This window comes from Cebus imitator, unplaced genomic scaffold (genome assembly GCF_001604975.1).
Source record: "Cebus imitator isolate Cc_AM_T3 unplaced genomic scaffold, Cebus_imitator-1.0 Scaffold26, whole genome shotgun sequence".
In the NCBI taxonomy this organism is placed as follows: Eukaryota; Metazoa; Chordata; class Mammalia; order Primates; family Cebidae; genus Cebus; species Cebus imitator.
In genome coordinates this window covers 10,164,616-10,188,842 of record NW_016107341.1, presented here as the reverse complement: position 1 = coordinate 10,188,842, position 24,227 = coordinate 10,164,616, and the positions used below count along the sequence as shown (strand labels likewise).

General features: G+C 39.2%; 2 protein-coding genes across 3 annotated transcripts in view; one reads left to right on the top strand and one right to left on the bottom strand.

Moving 5' to 3' along the window:
- Positions 1-17,455, bottom strand: part of LRRC17 (leucine rich repeat containing 17) — a 44,177-nt gene extending 26,722 nt beyond the window's left edge. For both annotated transcript variants that reach the window (XM_017523052.2, XM_017523051.2), the window contains exon 1: positions 13,413-17,455. The gene's annotated coding sequence lies outside the window, so the exon portion shown is untranslated. The remainder of the gene's footprint in view (positions 1-13,412) is intronic.
- Positions 1-24,227, top strand: part of FBXL13 (F-box and leucine rich repeat protein 13) — a 247,122-nt gene that overhangs the window by 112,648 nt on the left and 110,247 nt on the right. Inside the window, exon 12 of the mRNA XM_037736579.1 lies at positions 13,343-13,472. Within this exon, the coding sequence (XP_037592507.1) occupies positions 13,343-13,472 (130 nt within the window). The remainder of the gene's footprint in view (positions 1-13,342; positions 13,473-24,227) is intronic.

Below are 24,227 nucleotides of genomic sequence, written 5' to 3'. Positions count from 1 at the left end.
ATAGTCAGACCTGACAAAGATGATATCAGTGAAAAAATGTTCTACTTTCTTTGGTTACACTCTTTCTCCACTAGCAAAGTGAACATAGGCTCCTTCATGAAGAGGGATTTTAGATGTTGACTACCACATTCTCCAGATGCCTGCCTGTGTTTATAACGAGGTTGTTTGTCAAATGGATTTATTCTTTCTGTGGATGTTTTAGCACCTACTATGTTAAATATGTTCTGCTAGGTGTCGGAGGGAATTAAAAAATAAATCATTTTTTAGTTCTTGCCCTCAGGGAGCTTCAGTTCTGTACTTGAGTAAAAAATCATATTATTTGAGTTCGACCCTCTAATAGGGAAGTCAAAACAATGCCATCTGCATTGAGTTTGTGAACATCAAAGTCTTGTCCAGTTTTGGAGTCTAATAATATACAGGGGTGATAATTTTATCCAGCTACATTTTACTGTTTTTTTCCCCTTGAGACGTAGACTGGGACACAGGCTTACATTTAAAGAGTTGGGTAACATTCATTCAAAGAGCTTTGATTTCTAAGCTTGTCTTATCAACTATATTACTTTCAGAAGGATTTGAGTATGTTGTGGACAAATTCATAAGCCATTCTGCAATATAGGCACTCAGTTTTTGCATTTATGTGTTCAAACATTTGGGGATTAAGTCTTGAATTCTTTTAATTACAAGAGAATGGGAGTATTCTAAATTTGTTTGGACGTTCAAGCTTCTCTAGACAGGAAAATGCAGAGAATGAATTGCCTCCTCATCTCAAGCACAAAGTCAGATTTCCTACTCCATCTTCCTCTTCCTGGTCCCATATTTTCATCTTCTTTGTGGTTGTCTCTCTGAGGGTGTTTAAGCCAACTCTCTCTCCTCTCCTTGCCCAACCTTATTTGCATTTTGCCAAGGTTTTTCAACAAGTGTATGATCACTTTGACACTTGATTGGCATGCTGAACGTTTTCAAAGACAGGTTTTCTTTGTATTAGAGTACAGTGCCACTCATTATGGTTATTCTTGCCATTCTTTTTGGAAAAATTGTACTGTACACACTTTATCCACACCCATTCAAATCCTACATTTTGGTAATGGGGCATCTAGAAAAATTGCTGACAGCTTGAATACAGTTAAGAGTAATGTTTCTCAAAAGCTCTGCACTGGCCTCTCATGCAATATGGGTGCATAGAACCTTCCCTATAGCAGAATCACAGAGGTTTGCAGCTTAAAATAGAATCTTGTGTTCTCTTTAAGGTATGATTTACTGTCCCTATAAACCAACCAGTTCCTATCTGAGTATGACAGGTGCTCTGACCTGCAGGATTTTATTATTTTAAAAATCCCTGACTACTGGAAATAGTAATGAATAGAATGTTAAACATCAATGATCCTGCTGAGTGTAAGCCTTTACTATTCTTAGTGGTGTGAGAAGTGGCCATATTTGTGATGCAGAATTCTCAGAACTACATCATCTAGCCTTCTCATAATTTACCTCTTCCAGATAGATAGATACCTGCAATGGTCTATTCTTTTCAGGACTTATGTAGTGTCAAACATTGGCTGCACCACTAATAGTTAAACTGGTTGCCCTGTTGAGGTTTCTGGGGAGATTCATCAATCCTTAAATAAAAATCTGCTGGTACTCATTGTATTTTCTATAGTGTTACCTATACAAAAAGCAGCTTATTGCAATCAAAGCTTGCAATTCATCTGGTCTTGTAAGTTTCAATTTAGAATCTGTGCTTGAAACCTGTTTTTCTGTCTCTCTTACTTCACAGTCACACTACTGTCTTACTTCAGTTTTGCACTTTCAGGGGGAAGGATGCTTGAATCTTTGAGATTCTCCCTCACCCTAACCCCAACTCCAGCTGGCATGTAGCCAATATTTTATTTTAGCCATCTCAAATTTATCATAAATTTAGTGAAAATCTGTTCAGCTATTTAAAATATTTTGTTAGCAGAACCACAGAAGCTTAATTACACACACACATCTATGTATAAAGGTATATGTGTATAAATATGGACTGTTACTGAAGTCCTGTTGTTGAGAGTGTTTACTATTCTTGTCTTTCAGAATAATTTTTGTAAGTTTAAAATGGATCCATTTTTAATTGCTTTCCTGCATATGAAGAGTGAGAAGTGTTTGACACTTTGGCTTTTGAGCTCAAATTTCTTGTGACACAGTTGAACATGCATGGGTTCACATTTTAATGAAGTGTCATTGTGATAGAATGAGATTTTATTTCCAAGGAAAGGGAAAAGGAGGGAGTAATTATGCTTTTTTTTTTCTTTTTTTTTTGGAGATGGAGTCTCACTCTGTCGCCCCAGGCTAGAGTGTGATTGCATGATCTCGGCTCACTGCAACCTCCGCCTCCCGGGTTCAAGCTATTCTCCTGCCTCAGCCTCCTGAGTAGCTGGGATTACAGGCATGAGCCACTATGCCTTGCTAATTTTTGTAATTTTAGTAGAGATGGGGTTTCACCATGTTGGCCAGGCTGGTTTCAAACTCCTGACCTTGTGATCCGCACTCTTCGGCCTCCCAAAGTGCTGGGATTACAGGCATGAGCCACTGCACCCGGTCTGAGTAATGATGCTTTGAGCAAAAGTATTGGCTTCTTTTTAATTTCATTTCAACCTAGTATCAGATAAAGAGTATGAAGAAACCAACTCTTGCATATATATTTTTCTGAAATAGGAAGAGAGATAATAGAAAGATAACGGGGAAATTGCAAAGTCTGTTAGAATTTGATAAACATCTTCCCTCTGTTTTTCATGTAGGATGAATCAATGAGACACATTTCTGAGGGCTGTCCAGGGGTCCTGTATCTCAATCTGTCTAACACAACTATCACCAACAGGACAATGCGACTCCTGCCGAGGTAATGCTTGTGTTATTTGTAGGACACTGAAAATAATTATGCTCCCAAAGTCTTTGACTTGCTCTAGCATTCTGCAAAGGCAGTGTTGCCTTTATCAACAACTGCCACTGGGACACTGCTATTCTGACAAGGGACTGCTGGATGCTTTCAAGTTCCTAAGCTGGTGCCTGCGCTCTCCCTAGTTGGCCAGTTCAGTTTGAATAACTGGTTTTCCGCCTTGGCTAACATTTTTGTCACTCTTACAGCAATGTGCCCAGTAGCTTGGGTTAGACTTTGCCTGCCTGTTTCTTTCTGGTCCCCCATCCTGGGCAGTTGAGCTCTCTGGCCCTTACATTCCAGTTTGGTGTCTGGGCCCTCTTCTTGATAGAATGCCAACATCCTCGTTACCAAACATTGAACACTCTTGTCCCAGATCCCTGTTTCCATGCTCTGGCTACCTGTTGAGACCCTTACCACCTCTAAGGAGCCTCACACTGGTTATTTTTTGACTGTTTATGGAGTATTGACAACACAACACTGAATATTGCTTCTCTTTTTCGGAGGAGAAGGGACAGAATAACAAAAGAGTTGACAGAATATTCAAATGTATCACAAATTTATGTCAGTTATTCTTTTTAGTTTGTTTTTTTTTGAAACAGGGTCTTAACTGTGCCACCCAGGCTGCAGTGCAATGGCACAATCATGGTTTACTGCAGCCTCAATCTCCTGGGTTCAAACAGTCCTCCCACCTCAGCCTCCTGAGTAGCCGGGAGTACAGGAGTGTGTTACCATGCCCAGCTAGTTTTTGTGTTTTTCTGTAGAGATGGGGTTTCACTATGTTGCCCAGGCTGGTCTCAAACTCCTGGGCTCAAGTGATCTGCCCACTTGGGCCTCCTGAAGTGCTGGCATGAGCCACCGTACCTGGCCCAATTCTTTATTTTCACTACAGAAAGACCAGTAAAAAAGGGTATATGATCACACTAGGAGAGATTCAAATTTGACTTTGAAAAAACATTTCTCAAACTATTGTGAAAGAATGAACTATTTTTGAGAATATAGCTTTTTGAGCTCCTTTGAAAAATAACAGTGATGAGACATTTAGGACAGCTTACATAGAAAATTCTGGGTGGTAATTTTCTTTGTCTTCTGACTCTAACCATTTTCTGCAAAGGTGCCAGCCTAAGAAGTGGGACCATATTTTCTGTTTATCCCATTAACTAAGCTGCCACTTTTAAAAAGTCAAATCTATAAAGCTTTCCCTTTGAAATTTCTTCTGATGCTCTTAAATATAGTCTTCCTCCTGCCAGGCATTTAATATACATTTGCTTATTTGTGTGTATGCATGTATTTTTACTTAAATATGTAGTCAATCTAGAATTAATCTTTGTAGATGAATGAAGCAATGATCTAAATCAGGGGTCAGCAAACTACAGTCCATGTGGCCCAAGGCTTATTTTTGTGCAGTATATAAGCTAAACATAGTTTTACATTTTGAATGTTGTTAAATAGCTAACCAATTATTTCGGCAGCATTTATTGAATAAAACTTTTATCGAATGATGTGTGATTTCTCCTTATATATCTAAAATTCTTATACAGGCAAGAAATACTTAAAACTCATTGCTTTCTAATATTTTTCTACATGTTACTTTATCTGTGTTCTTGTGGTTGTTTATGTCTATTGTATCTCTTTGGTGAAAATGCTACAGAATAGAGTGCTACTGCCCATTTTTTCCCAAATCCATGTTTGGTGACCTCTCATTGGCAGCTTGGATTTGGCCAATATGGAAGTATTCTATACCATGGAAAACGTCAAACATTACAAATCAGGGCTTGATTTATTGTTTAGACTTAAAGTGATGGAGAACACAATTAGTGAAGCAAATTAAATTTAAAAGTAGGTCATGTCTGTAGCTACAACATTGTGAAGTAGCACAAAACATTAATGTTCTCTCAATACTTGAAAACTGTTCTTTGATTTAGCACAGAAGACACTCACATCACTGACAGACAAGCAGAGTTTAGACATATACCTTTGACATATGTCACTTGTGTTTTATTAATGTTAATAAAATAGTTCATATTGGAACTGTAATCATTCTTCAGGTTCAACTGTTGATTGGCTAACTACATTTATGAGTTTCTTTGGCAAAAGTCAATGAAAACTTGGTGTGAGAATTGACTGGCTATGTGGAATTTACAGTAAAGAATATTGTATGTTTTATCATTTGTAAGTTGTATGCTACATGTCCTTTATATCCATAAAATAGTAAATACAAAATATAAAATTTTATAGTAAATGCACATACATTTATATGCATACTTTTTTTTTTTTTGGAAAGCCAGTTGTTACTTATCAGTATACCAATAATTAAACGAGGAGTTAATTTATATATTTTTATTTGCATGATTTGATTTCTCTCCTTTTAAAAGTAAAAAAAAAAAAAAAAAAAAAAATAGGGCCATGAAATGACTTCTAAAGAAGAATTTGGGAAAAGTATATAATTTGATAAGTATTGTTTCAATTTTCTAAACCAACTATTTTATATTTGCTTTTTCTTTGAACCAGTAATATTTATTTATTTATTTTTTGAGACACAGTCTTGCTTTGTCACCCAGGCTAGAATGCAGTGGTGCAATCTCGGCTCACTGCAACCTCTACCTCCCTGGATCAAGCGATTCTCCTGCCCCAGCCTCTCAAGTAACTAGGATTACAGGTGTGCGCTACCGTGGCCAGCTAATATTTGTGTTTTTAGTAGAGACGCGGTTTCATCATGTTGGCCAGGCTGGTCTCCAACTCCTGACCTCAAGTAATCCACTCATCTTGGCCTCCTAAAGTGCTGAGATTACAGGCATGAGCCATCGTGTCTGGCCTGAATTCATTTTTAACTGCTATCAACATAGTTACCATTGTTTTCTTTTGCTTGTGCTTTTTCGGGAATAACTACATTTCTCTGTATTTTTAACCTTTGTGACGTCGGATTTGAGATTTATCTTTTATGTGTAGCACGTAGCTAGCTTCTATTTTTAAATTAATTCTCTTTGCATTTTTAAGAGAGCAGTTTAAAAGATCACTATTTATTGTCAACATTGAGTGTACGGGCCATGTGTGATGGCTTGCTGTAACCCCTGCATTTTGGGAGGCAGACTGCTTGAGCCTAGGAGTTTGAGACCAGCCTGGTCAACATGGTAAAACCCCATCTCTACAAAAAAATACAAAAATTAGTGGGGTGTAGTAGCATGCACCTGTAGTCCCAGCTACTCAGGAGGCTGAGGCAGGAGGATCACTTGAGCATGGGAGGTCAATCCTGCAGTGAGTCGTGATTGTGTTTTGACAGAGTGAGACCCTATCTCAAAAAAAATTTTTAAGTGTATGGTTTTACTTTTATCATCTTGTTTTACATTTTGATTTTTATGTTACTGCACTTAAGAGTTTCTGACTTCTGCTATATGAACTATGTTTCCTTGTATAATAAACATAGGTATTCAAAAGATACATAAATATTCTGTTGTATATTCTAATTAGTAGCTATGGGCATGTTTTTAAAAACATAGTTTGACAGGCATTTCTCTAATTACCAAAGTCAAGATGAAACAACAACTTTTGAGTCCTCCTGTGTTACACAATGATCTAATACGTTTCAGTTGTCCCTCTACTTCTCCCTTGAATTTGATGCCCCTTCACTCCTACTCCCCTGTATGAACACGTTAATTATAGTTTTTGCTAATCATTTAACTTTCTTTTTAATATTGAATTTTGGTATTCACACGCAATATTGTAATCATATTTATAATGAGTATGTAGTCTTAACTCTAGGCCATTCATTGATGGTCTTTTTTCTTATAACTTACTTATTCTTTAGCCTTGACTTTGATTCATCTGATGATAACTAGAAATTTAATTTTAAAAATCTTTTTTCAGTAAAGATGCTTGAGAGAGTTTTAGCCGTTGATCTCTGAAAATTAATATTATTTTGCAGGATAAACAAAAACTTATCTTTATGTATAGTTCTTGAATCATGTTCTGTATTTTATCTTTAAAACCCCAATGTTTTAAATATTGGCCCATAAACTTTGATATTTCAGGTTATAGAAAGTCTGAAGCTAGCATGATTTTTTTGTTCCTTTGTTGGTAACCTATTTTTTCCTGCTAAAATGCTTGCAAGACTTTACTTTTCTGTGAGAAATTAAAGACATTTCCAAGCTTAATTGTGTTCCTTCAATTAATTTTTCCTGGAACACATTAAACCTTTTGAACACTAAATCATATTTTTTTCTCAGCTGGGGAAGGCATTTTTCTTCGTAATGCTTCTATCCATTTGTTGAGAGTTTATCATAAGAATATCCTTTTATTTTTAAATCTGATTTTATTCCTGTCCTTCAAAGATGTTTCTTTCATCATTTTTATCTCTGTATGCCTTTCCATTAGCATACTTCCATCTCTTTATCAGTAGTTCTTGAAATATATTTTAGGAACAGCAATATTCTGGTAAATGCTTAACAACTGGCTGGTGGCAAGGATGAGGAGAAGCACCAATTCCTAGTGCTTACTGATTTCTGCAGTATAAATAATTCCACTGTGGCCAATTTTAAGCTACCAACACAATGTCACTGAATGTGGAGTTGGGAAGAGATGCTAACAATCAACTCCCTTGAGCTGGTGCAATCTGGCTCCAGTGACCACTGTGGGAGGTCCCTGAGGTTTCTCTAACACCCTTTCAGAAATTCCTTAAGGTCTTCCAGTCCTGTAATATTGAATGCCACTCAGTACTTTCTTGAGGCATTCTGTACTAAGATATATAACTGTGTATATATGTGTATGTATATATATGTATGAATATATGTGCATGTATCTATGCACATAAACATAGAAAAGGAGTATTACAAAATCCATAAATCATAGGTGAAAACCTGAACTTACAAAGTAGATGATTTGGGAGCCATTTGTTTTGTTTTGTTTTGTTTTGGTTATAGACAGGGCCTTGCACTTACATCCAGGCTAGAGTATAGTGTGATGATAGCTCTCTGCAGCCTCAAACTTCTGGGCATGTCCAGCTAAATTAAAAAAAATTTTTTTAGAGGCATGGTCTCATGATGTTTCCCAGGCTGATCTCAGACTCATGGTCTCAAGCTATCCTCTTGCCTCAGGTTCCCAAAGTGCTGGGGTTATAGGCATGATCCACTCTGCCTGATCCAGAGAGTAGTTTATATCACATTACAAATTATTTTTAACTTAAAACATACTTATTTTCAATCATACATTGAAACAGTTTTTTTCCCCTTAGAAATTGAAGGTAATATGACAGCTATGCATATCTTTTTAGGGACATTTATTTTACAAATGAAGTTATACCTTTAGTAGGCAATAGATAGAAAAGCAGGACCCAAAATAAGAATTTTGTTTGGTTTTCCCTTCTAGTTCTTGCCTTTGAGAGAATATTCAGAATAGATACTGCTTGATACTGATGTATTTTGTCATATAAAAAAGTATACTAATCTATGATAAAAATGCATTTCATAATGATTCTGTTTTTGCTGTTCTCCATTCTTTCAAATATGCTTGGATATGCAAAAATGTTCTTGAAACTGTAAATAACCAGAAATGTTGGTTGTTGCTGCTGTCATTCTCTCTTCATTGCCTTTAAGATTTCTTTCCAAAAAAAGTACTTGCCAAAAGAAAAATGTAATTTGTTTGTCCTTGGCAACAGTGATTTGCCAACTTTTTATTTGAATATTTTTTCTCACTTCTTTGGGGACTTGCTCAGTTTTTTTTGTTGTTGTTTTTTTGTTTTTTTGTTTTTTTTTTTTTGAGACAGAGCCTTGCAATTCCATCGCCAGGCTGGAGTGCAGTGGCGCAATCTCGGCTCACTGCAACCTCTGACTCCCTGGTTCAATCGATTCTCCTGCCTCAGCCTCCCAAGTAGCTGGGATTACAGGCATGTGCCACCATGCCCAGTAATTTTTGTATTTTTAGTAGAGACAGGGTTTCACCATTTTGGCCAGGATGGTCTCAATCTCCTGACCTTGTGATCCACCCGCCTCAGCCTCCCAAAGTGCTGGGATTACAGGCATGAGCCACCGGGCCCGGCTGCTCAGTTTTCTAAAGTTGAAAATGAGGGCTGCCCAAAGCTCATGCCCATTCCAGGAAATTTGTTGCCTCTAAATGTTTTCAGAATGAAACACTTTCTGTTTATTCCTGTTGCCACAACCTAGGTGGTACTCTCAGAACCTCATCTGGCACAGTATCTTGGTGGTGCTGCCTCTGGTCTTTCCTCCCTTCAGTCTGCTCTGTCTCATCCTGGAACAAGAAGTGTCATCCTGGAACAATCTTCTTATCAAGTCTTTGACACACTTAAGGTCTAGATTCTTCCCTTACTCTCTGTTAACACTATGCAATCAAACTTCTCTGCCTAGGTTTCCCAAGAGAAACCCTTGACTCCAGTCATCTGATTGCTACATGCCTCACCTTCTCTATAGTTGGAATGCCTTTCTCCTTCTCAAGGCTAATCCACAGGCTTCACACCTTAAGTCTCACCATCTACCAGAAGTCCACAGGGATTTTTCATTTTCTTGAATTCTAATAACAGCATGCATTCACTTGTTCACCATGTATTGATCGACTAGTTTGTGCAAAGCCTTCTGGGCATACGGTGCTGAGTAAAGCCATTATGAATTTTGCTCTTTAATTGATTCTTAAATGCTGTAGTGGAGTAGTATCCAATTGTTTTTTACATAGATGAATTGACATTTCAATTGGCTTGGAAATTTCTTATTTGTCAGGGACTATCATGATCTATAGTCTTACCAGTGCCCATCAAAGTGGGGCAGACAGGTTGCCTTGACTGGACAACTTCAAGGTCTACCCTATAAATAGAAGGCCAGATCACTCCATTTAGGTTTTCTTCAGAATTTGATTACTTGAAATACCTCTGTGAAACCAAAGAGCCCAACACTCAACTCAAGAGGATCCACGTGCAAATTCCCTCTTTTACAGACTAGGCTTTGTCTTGGTTACTTTTTCAGAGAAATTTTTATTTAAATACATAATCTTCTATTCATTCTAGTAGCAAGTCTTTCAGGTGTTAGAGATTTAACACAAATGACTTCTATTCTTTGATAGAAAAAAGCCAAAAGAAAGGAGAAAAAATAATCTTTGTAGTTTCTGTAAGAATTGTAATTTCTTAAAGATTATAGCAGTAGCAGAAAAATAAATAAATCACAAAGAGAAAACTCACACCCCCCCAATAAGAAACAGTTATCAAATAATTAGAAAAAGATAAAAACAAGCTGTAAACACTGCCTTAAAGCAGAATTAGAATTACTAAGTGTTCTCTGGGCTTGGAAAATGATGAATCAGATTTTAGTCACATAAGGGACACGCATCTTTGCCAAAATTCAGAATAAAGAGTATGAGTATTGCACACAATTTGCCACCTGTGATTTCACTGTCAACTGACACTTTTCCCATTCCCAGCAGCTTTAAGTCTGCAGAACCGTAAATCCCTAGAAAGACCTACAGGGCCACTCAAGATTCCTGAACTTTGCTTTCAAACTGATGGTTCCCATGATGTTCCACTGTGAAAAGAGCCATCCAGAGACTTTCAATCCAGGAGTCACTTAGTCTAATGAACAACCTCTTTTATCTAAACCAGAGGTTCTTAGCTGAGGAGCAGTGGATTCCCCCAAGAGGATCAGGGATAGAGTCCAGGAGCTCCATGAATTTTAATGCGGGATTTTAAAAACTCATCTTTATTTTCATTTAGCTGTAACTGAAATGCAGGTTAAGACTAGAGAATTAATAGCAGTCTCTGGGACATTTTCACCCATATAAATCACAAATATATTCTTGCTACATTTTAGTTGTTATAAGTATTCCAAAATATCACTGATACTTCACAATCACAGCAGTTATTAGGACTGCCACTAGATTGTATTTAATATTTTAATAAAGAGGCACATATATTACAATTCCACTCGTTTGTTCTTTTAAAAAATATTTTGATAATTATATATTTCAATATAATTGGCTGTTTTTGTAATCTTATATATTTTATTTTATGCATTTAAAAATATGCTGAGAAAGAGTCCATAAACCTCAGCAGACTGCCAAAAGCCAAAGGTGTCTGTGACATTAAAACAAAGTTAAGAGCACCTAGCTCAATTTTCATTTTTAACATTTGTTAACTGATCACATGGATTTAAAGAAATTGAGTAACAGGTATAGATCAGGGTATAGACTCAATGTGAAATCCTCAAACTCTTGGAATTATTGTATGCACCACTCTTGGAGATAAGTATCCATTTCATTAAATGGAAGAATAATACAAACTCCATAAAAATAATGTGTTGTTGTCATTTTACATAGTAGTAGCAATAATATTACATATTGTTTTAAATCTTCTACTATGTCCCTGCTGATTTTAATTGTTATAATTATTCTCAAGATAATACTATGACTTCTACGTTCTCATTTAATTGTCACACCTTTAAAGGGAATAAGCAGATCAGATTACATCCATGTTACAGATGAGAAAACTTGAGAGGTTCAGGAAAGCTGGAGACCCCACAGTTGATCAGCATTAAAAAAAGATAATATTTTAATCTACACTTAACAAATGAGAAAACAAGCTCTGAAAGGTTAGGGAGGTTGCAGTAAGTGTCAGGACTGGGGTTTGGTCAGATTCCAAAACCCTTTGTATTTTGCATCGTGTCATGCTGCCTACCTCACTATCTGTTTATTATTGAGCTCACATAGATTGTTAGAAATGACAGCCTGGCGTGCCTCCCCCCACCCCAAGAAAATTGTACTCAGTTGAATCACAGGGTGCACTCAGGGAGAGGAAGATAATACATTTCCAAAACTTTAGCACAGCTCAGTCCACTCAACAGCCCCAAGAGAGGGGGCGTGTCTTTGGGATATTAGCACTGCTTTCCCTTTCAGGCCCTGCCCACCTTGTCGCTGATGAGTCCGAAGCCTTCTCCCTCATTCTGTTGACTCTCACGTACATAGCCATTCCCAGATCAGGATGTGTATTCCGAATCAAGTAATTTTTGCTATGGAATGCAAATAATTATATCATATAGATGTGTTTTCAAAATCTGACTAATGGTCAATGCTTGTATATCTTATTTCCCATTTATGGGAAGATAGACTTTATCATTCACCTGTGTGATTTTGTGAGGCAGAGAAGCATTTTTCTCTTCACTTTTCTTTCTTTTTGCTTTCTAATTTGCTATTAAGCTGTTGCAGATTACAAATCAAGAGCATGATTGCTAATTCCATTAGAAGAGCAGGCAGTGGTGGGAGTCCTTGGCCTCTTAAAAAGTGCCAGGCTTTCCGGGCACAGCGGCTAATGCCTGTAATCCCAGCACTTTCGGAGGCTGAGGTGGGTGGATCACCTGAGGTCAGGAGTTCGAGACCAGCCTGGCCAACATGGCGAAACCCCGTCTCTGTTAAATATACAAAAATTAGCAGGGTACGGTGGTGCATGCTTGTAACCCCAGCTACTAGGGAGGCTGTGGCAGGAGAATCGCTTGAACCTTGGGGGCAGAAGTTGCAGTGAGCTAAGATTGCGCCATTGTGCTCCAGCCTGGGCAACAAGAGGGAAACTCCATCTCCCAAAAGAAAAAAAAAGTGCCAGGCTTTGGAGGGCTTGGAAAAGTGTCCACAGAGTGTTCTCAAACTTCAAGCCCTCGTATGGTAGTATGGGCTCATCCTAACTACCCTCCTTTTTTCTGGAAGCTCTCATTTTGGTCATTGTGGTAATACCATATTTAATCTGTTTCAACTCCAGTGAGATTTATAGTCTCTGATGTTGCTTTTAATTCTTCTCATGTGTTGCCCACTTATTTGCAAACTGGTCTTCTTAATTCATGTTAAACTCTGCATATCAATTAGTCTTTCATTAACTATAATAATGAAACTGTTACTTATAAAATAATGCATATTTAAACCTATTTTTTCAACTCATTTATTTATCAGATCTCTTTTAAGAGCCTAGTTATGTTCAATTTTGCCTTCTGCCCCAAATCCTCACTCTCCTGTAACAGTTAATCTCCATTTAAAAGTTTATAAAGGATTTGCCCTTCTAGATATTTTGCACATTATTTTGGTGCTCCAGAGATGAAACCTAAAATAACAATAAACTCTGCAAATTTGGTTTCACTTCCAAATAATGTAATTGCCTCCCCCACCTCACACACACTAAAAAAGCTTTATCCCAGTCAACTTTCTTAAAAATCTAGGCAAGTATTATTGAATTATTAATACTTCACTTGAAATGTATTATAATTATGTGTTACCTTATATAACACTGTAGTATCCTTTAATTATCAGGTAGAGAGTTAACAGTAAAGTTAAACTGTTGAACATCTGCAAGAAGAGTTGGATTTACAGTTTTACTTTTCTTTGTCATAGTGGCTTAAGCAAGATTTGAGAGAACAACTGAAGTATAATACTTTCCTTCCTCCCTTTCTTGCCTTATCTTTTCAGGCACTTCCACAACTTACAGAATCTTAGTTTGGCCTATTGCAGAAGGTTCACAGACAAAGGCTTACAGTACCTGAACTTGGGGAATGGATGCCACAAGCTCATCTATCTGGACCTCTCCGGCTGCACCCAGGTTTGTCTTTCAGTCTTCTCTTTGCTGCAGGGAGTGAGGAAGTTCTCCGGAGAACGGGCTGCATTCAGCCCTCGCGTTATACTAATGCTGTGCACGGACTGCAGCACACTTTTCAGAGGTTTTAAATTACATGGCCCCAGCTGCTGAAATATTCCCCAGGATCGCTACTATAGGCTCTTGGCTTCCTTCCACTGGAGTGTCACACAGACAAGCAGGCAGAGCTCATTGGATGAGGAAACGGACCACTTTTGTGGAGACAATCTAAGCACAATTCTAAAGCAGAGTCCAAATCCTGAAAAGTCTGGAGTTGCTACCAAGGCACAAACAAAGGAGAACATTTTAGGGTAGAGAATTTTGCACAGGATTCCTGAAAAGTCAGTTAACTCCCACATGGGTTTTTTTGGGGTAAAATGCTACAAGTGATAAAGAGGAAAATAAAATAAAACAAAACATTGTAATTTTTAAAATTGCATTACACCCTTGGGCTAAATAACATGAAGATTTGAGATCTGCATGGGAAAATATTTTAAGTTTGAGGGAACAGGACTTGGAAAGTTGGGCAGAAAATTGGGTAAAGTTGCAGAGGATAGGACATGGCACTTTGGAAGTAGTTGCTGCCTCATTGATCGTTTCTTCTGCTTTAATTTCAGTAGATTTAAGCCATAATACTTTTAACTTACTTTCTGGCTGAAATAAGTTAGTTATTATTGATAGTTATTATTTCTTGAGTCATTACTGTATGCCAAGCATTGTGTTGAGTGCTATACACAGATCAGACTTACTCCTAATACAATGCTGTGTGGTATGTATTTACTATGCTTGTTTACAAATGAAGAGACCAAGGCTCAGAGTGGTTGAATAAGTTGCCCAAGGTTGCACAGCTGGTGAAAGCACATGGCACTAGTACAGTATTAAGCATCCGTTGGTAGACACTGGGGCAGGCAGAGTCCCCTGGGAGAGTGGAATATATAGGGGCAGCACAGGTTTCTCCTTCAGGTTCTTGAAAGGATAGAATTCTTACCTAGTCACCACCACTGACATCCCATGGTATCCTGATGCACTGGGTAATTGGGAGGAAGTTGGGGCAAGGAGAGGGGGATTCTAAGTTAGGGCTGTAAACATCTAACATTAATATTTGTTTAAAACTGACCTACTGATGTATAGCTTTTTAAACATCAACATTTACCATAACTTTATGACTGAGATGGCATTGACGTTCTCCTCAGCATGACTGAACTTTAGACGGGCTTCTTACTAACTGTAGGCCCTGACTACTTGTTTTCTTGTTTCTTAGAGCATTTGTTTCAGAAAACTTGGAATTGTAAGTTCTTCCTCTGCCTCCTTTGAGAGGTGTTTTTATAAAAAGCTTCTTGACGGTTTTACAACTCAGGAATGTCTTCCTCAAGGACCTGGGAGCTATCTCTTTGATATATAATCATCAAAGATAGCACCCCCAACTCCCAGTTCCTGTGGGAGGGTAGAAGCCTAACTTTGATGGGCCCCAATTAGCAAACACAGATGGCCTAATCACAGAGAAAAATATTTGCAAACTCAGGAACAACTTAATGTGCTTGACATATCCCACTGTTAAGCCTCCCTACTAACTATAAATCCTTCAGTACTTTTCTAACTCACCCCTGTGCTTAAACCCTCCTTGTTTTACGTTTTGCAATCACCATGAGGCAGTTATTATAGCAATAACATGCAAATGCACACATAAGTGTCCTAAGGATAAATATTCTCAGACACATTTAAGTTTAAATCAGAAGCTTCAAATCTATGACCTACTGCTCAGATATGTGTGCAAAACACAGATAACTGGAGGAGGCGGAGCAAGATGGTGGAACAGAAGGCTCCACCCATTGTCCCCCACCCAATAACACCAAGTTAACAACTATCTACATAGAAAAAACACCTTCATAAGAACCAAAAATCAGATGAGCACTCATCGTACCTAGATTTAACTTCATGTGGCTGAGTCACTGAAGAGCTAGAAACAACAGTCCTGAATTGGCAATGCCACCCCTCCATCATGGTGCAGAGAGCCTCTCCGGGCACTGGGGGAGGGAAAACACAGCAATTGTGAGGCATTGAACTTAGTGCTGTCCTGTTGGGTCAGTGAGGAAAACTGAACCAAACTCAGCTGATCCCCACCCACAGAGGGAGCATTTAACCCAGCCCTAGACACAGGGGAATTGCTAATCCCAGTAGTCAGAACTTGAGTTCCTATACATCTTGCCACCGAGGGCTATAGTACGCTGTGCCTCCAGGTAAGCTTGAAAGGCAGTCTAGGCCATAAGGACTGTAACTCTTAGGCAAATCCTAGTGCTCAACTAGGCCCAGAGACAGTGGACTGAGGGGCACATGACACACTGAGACACCAGCTGGGGCAGCCAAGGGAATACTGGCATCATCCCCTGACCCCGACCCTGCAAAGAACCTGAAGCCACACAGCTCATTGCTTCAAAGGAGACCCCTTCCTTTCCCTTGAGGAGAGGAGAGTGAAGAGTGGGGAGGACTTTGTCTTGCATCTTGGATACCATCTCAGCCTTGGCAGGACAGAGCAACAGTCAGAGTCATGAGGCCCTCATTCCAGGTTCTAGCTCCCAAGTGACATTTCTAGACACACCCTGGGCCAGAAGGGAACCTGCTGCCTTGAAGGAAAATACCCAGTCCTGGCAACATTCATCACCTGCTAACTGAAGAGCCCTTGGGCTCTAAATAATCAGCAGCAATACCTAGCTACTACATTGAGGGCCTTGAGTGAGCCTGTGTGACTTGCAGGTTTCAGGTGAGACTCAGCATATTACCAGCTGGGGTAGCTATGGGGGAAAACTCCTTTTGCTTGAAAGGGAAAAGCAATGGGGACATTGCCTTGAACCTTAGATACCAGCATGGTCACAGCAGGTTAGAGCACCAAGGGAGACTCTTGGTGTCCCCAATTCTAGGACTTGACTCTTGTATGGCAGTTCTGGACCTGCCCTGGCCCAGAGGGGAGCCCACTGCCCTGAAGGATGAGTACCAGGCGAGGCAGCATTCACCATAAGCTGACTTAAGAGCCCTTGGTCCTTAAGAGAATGTCATTGGTAGTTTGGCAATACTCTTCATGGCCTGGGGTGGCGGTGGCTACAGGATAAGGCTTCTCTGCCTTTGGAAAGGGAAGGAAGAGTGGGAAGGACTGGATCCTGTAGTTTGAATGCCAGCTCAGCTGCAGTGCAATAGAACACCAAGTAGACTTCTAAAGTTTTTGACTCTAATCCCTGATTCCCAGAGGGCACTAAGTACTCACCTGGGGCCTGGGGGACCTCACCACCCTGAAGAGAAGGATACAAGCCTGGCTGGCCTTGCCACCTGCTGATTGTAGAGCCCTAGGGCCTTGAGGAAACAATGGCAGTAGCCAGGAAGTGGTTATAGCAGGCCTTGGCAAGACCCAGTGCTGTTATAGCTTCATGTCTGACCCAATGCAGTCACAGTGGTGGAAGCCATAGGGGTGCTTGTGTCATTCTACCACAAGCTTTGGGTGGCTCAAAACAGAGAGACTTTGTTTGGGAGACAGTAAGGGAAGAGAACAAGAGTCTCTGTCTGGTAATCAAGAGAATTCTTCCAGATCTTGTCCAAGACCATCAAGGTGGTACCTGGACAAGTGTACAAGAACCACAGCATTACTGGGCTTGGGGTGCCCCCTAAAGCAGATACAGCTTGGATCACACCACTCAAGTCCTTACAAATATCTGGAGAGCCTTTCCAAGAAGGATGGCTACAAATAAGCCCAGACAGTGAAGACTACACTAAATACCTAACTCTTCAGTGCCCAAACACTGAAGAATACTAGCGTTAATACCATCTAGGAAAACATGACCTCACCAAATTAACTAAATAAGGTATCAGGGCAATCCTGGAGAAACAGATATGTAATCTTTCAGACAGAGAATTCAAAATAGCTATGTTGAGGAAATGCAAATGAATTCAAGATAACACAGAGAAGAAATTCAGAATACTATTAGATAAATTTAACAAAGAGATTGAAATAATTAAAAAGCAGAAATTCTGGTGCTAAAAAATGCAATTGGCATATGGAAGAATGCATAAGAGTCCTTTAATAGCAGAATTGATCAAACAGAAGAATTAGTGAGCTTAAAGACAGACTATTTTCCTTTACCTCTTGGGTAAAAAGACGAAAGAAAAAAAAAGACAGACTATTTGGAAATATGAAGTCAGAGGAGACAAAAGAAAAAAGAATAAAAAACAATGAAGCACACCTATGGGATCTAAATAGCTTCAAAAGGGTAAGTCTAAGAGTTATTGACTTTAAGGGGGAGGTAGAGATGGAAGTAGAAAATTTATTCAAAGGGAAAATAACACAGCCTGGCCAACATGGTGAAACTCTGTCCAGGAGGTAGAGGTTACTTTAAGCCAAGGCTGTGCCACTGCACACCAGCCTGGGCAACAGAGTGAGACTCCATGTCAAAAACTAACAAAAACCAAAGGGATAATAACACAGAACCTCCAGAAACCTAGAGAATTATATCAATATCCAAGTACAAGAAGGTTATAGAACATCAAGAAGATCTAACCCGAAGTAGACGACTTCAAGGCATTTAATAATCAAGTTCTCAAAGGTCAAGGAAAAAGAAAGGATCCTAAAAGCAGCAAGAGAAAAGAAACAAATAACATACAATGGAACGCCAATATGTTTGGCAGCAACTCTTCAGTGTAAACCTTACATGCCAGAAGAGAGTGGCATGACATATTTAAAATGCTGAAGGAAAAAAACCTTTTTACCCTCAAATAGTAGATCTTGTGAAAATACCCTTCAAACATGAAGGAGAAATAAAGACTTTCCCAGACAAAAGCTGAGAGACTTCATCAACAGTAGGCCTGTCCTACAAGAAATGCTAAAGGAAGTACTTCAATCAGAAAGAAAAGGACATTAACAAGCAATAAATAATCACCTGAAGGTACAAGACTCACCAGTAATAGTAAGTATACAGAAAAACACAGAATATTACACCACCATAATTGTGGTGTGTAAACTACTCTTATCCTAAGCAGGAAGACTAAATGATGAACCAATTAAAAATAACTACAACATCTTTTCAAGACGTAATCAGTACAATGAGATATAAATAGAAACCTCAAAAAGTTAAAAAGCGGGGCAGGGGGACAATGTTAAAGCATTGTGATATGGTTTGGCTGTGTCTCTGCCCAAATCTCATCTTGAATTCTCATGTGTTGTGGGAGGTAATTGAATCATGGGGACAGGTCTTTCCTATGCTGTTCTCATGATAGTGAATAAGTCTAACAAGGTCTGATGGTTTTATCAGAGGCTTCTGCTTTTGCATCTTTCTCATTTTTTTCTTGCCACCACCATGTAGTAAGTGCCTTTTGACTCCTGCCATGATTTTGAGGTCTCTGCAGCCATGTGGAACTGTAAGTCCAATTAAACCTCTTTTTCTTCCCATTCTCAGGTATTTTTTTATCAGTAGCATGAAAATGGACTAATACACATAGAATTTTTATTAGTTTTTTTTTTAAAATTATTGCATTTGGGCTCTGGGGTACATGTGCACATCCTGCTTCCTGCAGAATTGTTGCATAGGTACATAGATGCCATGGTGATTTGCTGTCTCCATCCTCTCCTCCCCTGTGGCCTGCATCAGGCATTTCTCCTGGTGTTATCCCTCCCCATCCTCCTCGCCCCCCTCGCTGTCCCTCCCCTCCCCCCACCTAGTCCTGTGAGTGTTGTTCCCTTCTCTCTGCCCAAGGGTTCTTATTGTTCATCACCTGCCTATGAGTGAAAACATGCGGTGCTTGGTTTTCTGTTCTTGTGTCAGTTTGCTGAGAATGATGGTTTCTAGATTCATCCATGTCTCTGCAAAGGACATGAGCTCATCATGTTTTATGACTCCGTAGTATTCCATGGTGTATATGTGCCACATTTTCTTTGTCCAGTTTATCATTGTTGGGCATTTGGGTTGGTTCCAGGTCTTTGCAATCGTAAACAGTGCCACAATGAACATAGGCGTGCATGTCTTTATAATAGAACGATTTATAATCCTTTGGGTATATACCCAGTAATGAGATTGCTGGGTCAAATGGAATTTCTATTTCTAGATCCTTGAGGAATCGCCACACCCTCTTCCATAATGTTTGAACTAATTTACACTCCCACCAACAGTGTAAAAGTGTTCCTTTTTCTCCACATCCTCTCCAGCATCTGTTGTCTCCAGATTTTTTAATGATCACCAGTCTGACTGGCATAAGATGGTATCTCAGTGTGGTTTTGATTTGCATTTCTCTAATGACCAATGATGATGAGCATTTTTTCATATTTTTGTTGGCTGCATATTTGTCTTCTTTTGAAAAGTGTCTGTTCATATCCTTCACCCACTTTTGGATGAGTTTGTTTTTTTCTTGTAAATCTGCTTTAGTTCGTTGTAGATTCTGCATATTAGCTCTTTGTCAGGTGGGTAGATTGCAAAAATTTTTTCCCATTCTGTTGGTTGTCAGTTTACACTAATGATTGTTTCTTTTGCTGTGCAGAAGCTCTTAAGTTTAATTAGATCCCAGTTGCCTATTTTGGCTTTTGTTGTCATTGCTTTTGGTATTTTAGTCTTGAAGTCCTTGCCAGTGCCTGTGTCCTGAATAGTTTTGCCTAGGTTTTATTCTAGGGTTTTTATGTTGTTCTTGTCTTTAAATCTTGAATCCATCTGGATTTCATTTTTGTATAAGGTGTAAGGAAGGGGTCCAGTTTGTTGTTTATATTTCCGAGGAATTGTTGGTGATCTCCCCTTTATCGTTTTTTTATTGCATCTATTCCATTCTTCTCTTTTCCCTTTTGTTAGTCTAGCTAGCAGTCTGTCTTTATCTCCTTGAGTTCTGCTCTGATCTTAGTTATTTCTTGTCTTCTGCTAGGTTTTGAGTTTTTTTGATCTTGCTGCTCTAGCTCTTTCAATTTTGACGATAGGGTGTCGATTTTAGATCTTTATTTCTCATGTGGGCATTTATTGCTATATATTTCCCTCTAGACACTGCTTTAAATGTGTCCCAGAGGATCTGGTATGTTGTGTCTTCATTCTCATTGGTTTCAAAGAACATTTTTATTTCTGCTTTCATTTCATTGTTTATCCATTCGTCATTTGGGAGCAAGTTGTTCAGTTTCCATGTGATTGTGCAGTTTTGAGTGTTCTTCTTAATCCTGAGTTCTAATTTGATTGCACTGTGGTCTGAGAGACTGTTTGTTATTATTTCCATTCTTCTGCATTTGCTAAGGAGTGATTTACTTCCAATTGTGGGGTCAATTTTAGAGTAAGTGCAATGTGGTGCTGAGAAGAATATGTATTCTGTGGATTTGGGGTGGAGTGTCCTGTAAATGTCTATTAGGTCCACTTGGTCCAGATCTGTGTTCAAGTCCTGGATATCCTTGTTGACTTTCTATCTCGTTGATCTGTCCAATATTGTCAATGGAGTGTTAAAGTCTCCCACTATTATTGTGTGGGAGTCTAAGTCTCTTTGTAGGTCATTAAGAACTTGCTTTATGTATCTGGGTGCTCCTGCATTGGGTGCATATATATTTAGGATCGTTAGCTCTTCTTGATGCATTGATCCTTTTACCATTATGTAATGTCTTTCTTTGTCTCTTTTGATCTTGTTGGTTTAAAATCCTTTTTATCAGAGACTAGGATTGCTACCCCTGCTTTTTTTTTTTTTGCTCTACATTTACTTGGTAGATCTTCTTCCATCCCTTTATTTTGAGTCTATGTGAGTCTTTGCATGTGAGATGTGTCTCCTGAATACAGCACACTGATGGGTCTTGAGTTTTTATTCAGTTTGTCAGTCTGTGTCTTTTGATGGGGGCATTTAGACCATTTACATTCAACATTAATATTGTTATGTTTGAATTTGGTCCTGCCATTTTGTTACTGGCTGGTTGTTTTGCCCATTAGTTGACACAGTTTCTTCATTGCATCATTGTTTTTTACCATTTGGTATATTTTTGCAGTGGCTGGTACTGGTTGTTTTTTTCCCTGTTTAGTACTTCCTTCAGTAGCTCTTGTGAGGCAGGTCCTTGTAGCGATGAACTCTCTGAGCAATTTCTTGTCTGTAAAGGATTTTATTTCTCCTTCACTTATGAAGCTTAGTTTGGCCAGATATGAAATTCTGGGTTGAAAGTTCTTTTCTTTAAGGATGTTGAATATTGGCCCCCACTCCCTTCTAGCTTGTAGGGTTTCTGCCGAGAGATCCGCTGTGAGTCTGATGGTCTTTCGTTTGTGGGTGACTCAACCTTTCTCTCTGGCTGCCCTTTGGATTTTTTTCTTCATTTCAACCCTGGTGAATCTGACAATTATGTGCCTTGTGGTTGCCCTTCTTGAGGAATATCTTTGTGGTGTTCTCTGTATTTTATGGATTTGAATGTTGGCCTGCTTTGTTAGGGTGGGGAAGTTCTCTTGGATAATATCTTGAACAGTGTTTTCCAACTTGGATTCCTTCTCTCTGTCACATTCAGGTACACCGATCAAGTGTAGATTAGGTCTTTTCACATAATCCCATATTTCTTGGAGGCTTTGTTCATTTTTTTTTCACTCTTTTTTTCTCTAATCTTGCTGTCTCATTTTATTTCATTGATTTGATCTTCTATCTCTGATATCCTTTCTTCTGCCTGATTGATTCAGCTGTTGAAACTTGTGTATGCCTCGCGAAGTTCTCGTGCTGTGTTTTTCAGATCCATCAAGTCGTTTATGTTCTTCTCTAAGCTAGTTATTCTAGTTAGCATTTCATCTAACCTTTTTTCAAGGTTCTTAGTTTCTTTGCATTGGGTTAGAACATGGTCTTTTAACTCAGAGAAGTTTGTTATTACCCACTGTCTGAAGCCTGCTTCTGTCAATTCATCAAATTCATTCTCTGTCTTTTTTTTTGTTCCCTTGATGGTGAGGAGTTGTGATCCCTGGGAGGAGAAGAGGTGTTCTGGTCTTTGATGATTTCATCCTTTTTGTGCTGTTTTTTTCCCGTCTTCGTGGATTTATCTCCCTTTGATCTTTGATGTTAATGATTTCAGGAGGAGTCTCTGTTGGAGCTATATCTTTTTTGGCCTGTAGAGGGTGTTGCTGGGCTCTCTAGGATTCAGTCAGGTTGCTGGGTGGGTGGTCCTTCCCTGGAGTTTGTTTGCAGGTGATATTGGGACCACCTTCCCGATATCATCTCTCTTTGCCTGAGTTCGATCTGCTTGGTTGGGGTCAAACTGGTGTATTTGCTGCCAAGCTCTCTAGCAAGGGCTTCAGTTTGAGTTATTTGGGGGTGGGTCCTGCTGGCCTTATGGCCTGTTTCCCTGCTTTCAACTCTGCCTCCCTCTGTGGGACGGTCCCTCCCTCTGGTGTTAGTCCAAACTTCCACTGAGGTTTGTGCGACAACTTACCCCACCTGGCGGGAGCCACAGCTCAGATTTGCATCGACAACTCATGGCGCCCCTCAGTCTGGCGGGGCTCTCATGGACCATGGGTTGCAGGAGGGATGAGGTAAGCACATGATCTGAATCGGAGCACTGATGGGGTGAAGCCCCCCTGCCTCCGAGTCGGCTGCACGTTCCAGGTGGGGACACATCCTGCCCTGTCTTGGTTTGCCACCCTGGGTAACTCTTACCCTACGGCTCCTTCCCTGAGCTATTTTCAGAGCCCTCTCAGTCCCACCGAAACAAACCTGGCACCTCGTTTGGGATCATGAAGTCCTCTAGCCCTCTGCGTCTCATTTGCTGGGAGCTGCATTCTGGTGTTGCCTTCTCTTGGCCATCTTGGTGCTGCCTCAATTTTTATTAGTTTTTAAATTTTTATTTGTTTGTTTATGCAAACAGCATTAAGCTGTTATCAGGTTAAAACAATCAGTTTATAGGCCAGTTTTTGCAAGCCTTACGGTAACCTCAAGCCAAAAAATCATACAGTAGACACACAAAAAAGTAAAAAGCAAGAAATTAAATAATATCACCAGAGAAAATTGCCTTCACTTGAAGAAGACAGGGAGGAAAGAAGAAAAAGAAGACCACAAAACAACCAGAAAACAACAAAATAGCAGAAGTAAGTCCTTACTTATCAATAATAATATTGAATGTAAATGGACTAAACTCTCCAATGAAGATATAGACTGACTGAATGGATGAAAAAACAAGATACATTGATCTCTTGCCTACAAGAAACACATTTCACCCATAAAGACATGCATATACTAAAAATAAAGGACTGGACAAAGATATTCCATGCCATTGAAAACCAAAAAAGAATGGGAGTCACTATACTTAGATGAAATAGGATTAAAGACCAAAATGATAAGAAGAGACAAAGAAGATCACTATGTAATGATAAAGGGGCCAATTCAGTCAGGAGATATAACAATTTAAAAAATATATGTACCCAACACTGGAGCACCCAGATATATAAAGCAAATATTGGGGGGTTTGGGGAAAGATAGCCAACTAGGAACAGCTCAGGATTACAGCTCCTAGTGAAAGTGCACAGGGTGAGTGGATGCCACATTTCCAGACGGATTTTTATTGCCCACAGACCAGGAGATTCCCAGGCAGAGGAGCCCCAGGGGTCACCAGCACGGCTGTTTCGGCTTTGAAAAAAGATTTGATGAAATGCTAATGAGAATGGACAACATAGAGAGGAATATAAGTGAATTGATAGAGCTGAAAAACACAACACGAGAACTTCGCGAAGCATGCACAAGTTTCAACAGCCAAATTGACCAAGCAGAAGAAAGGATATC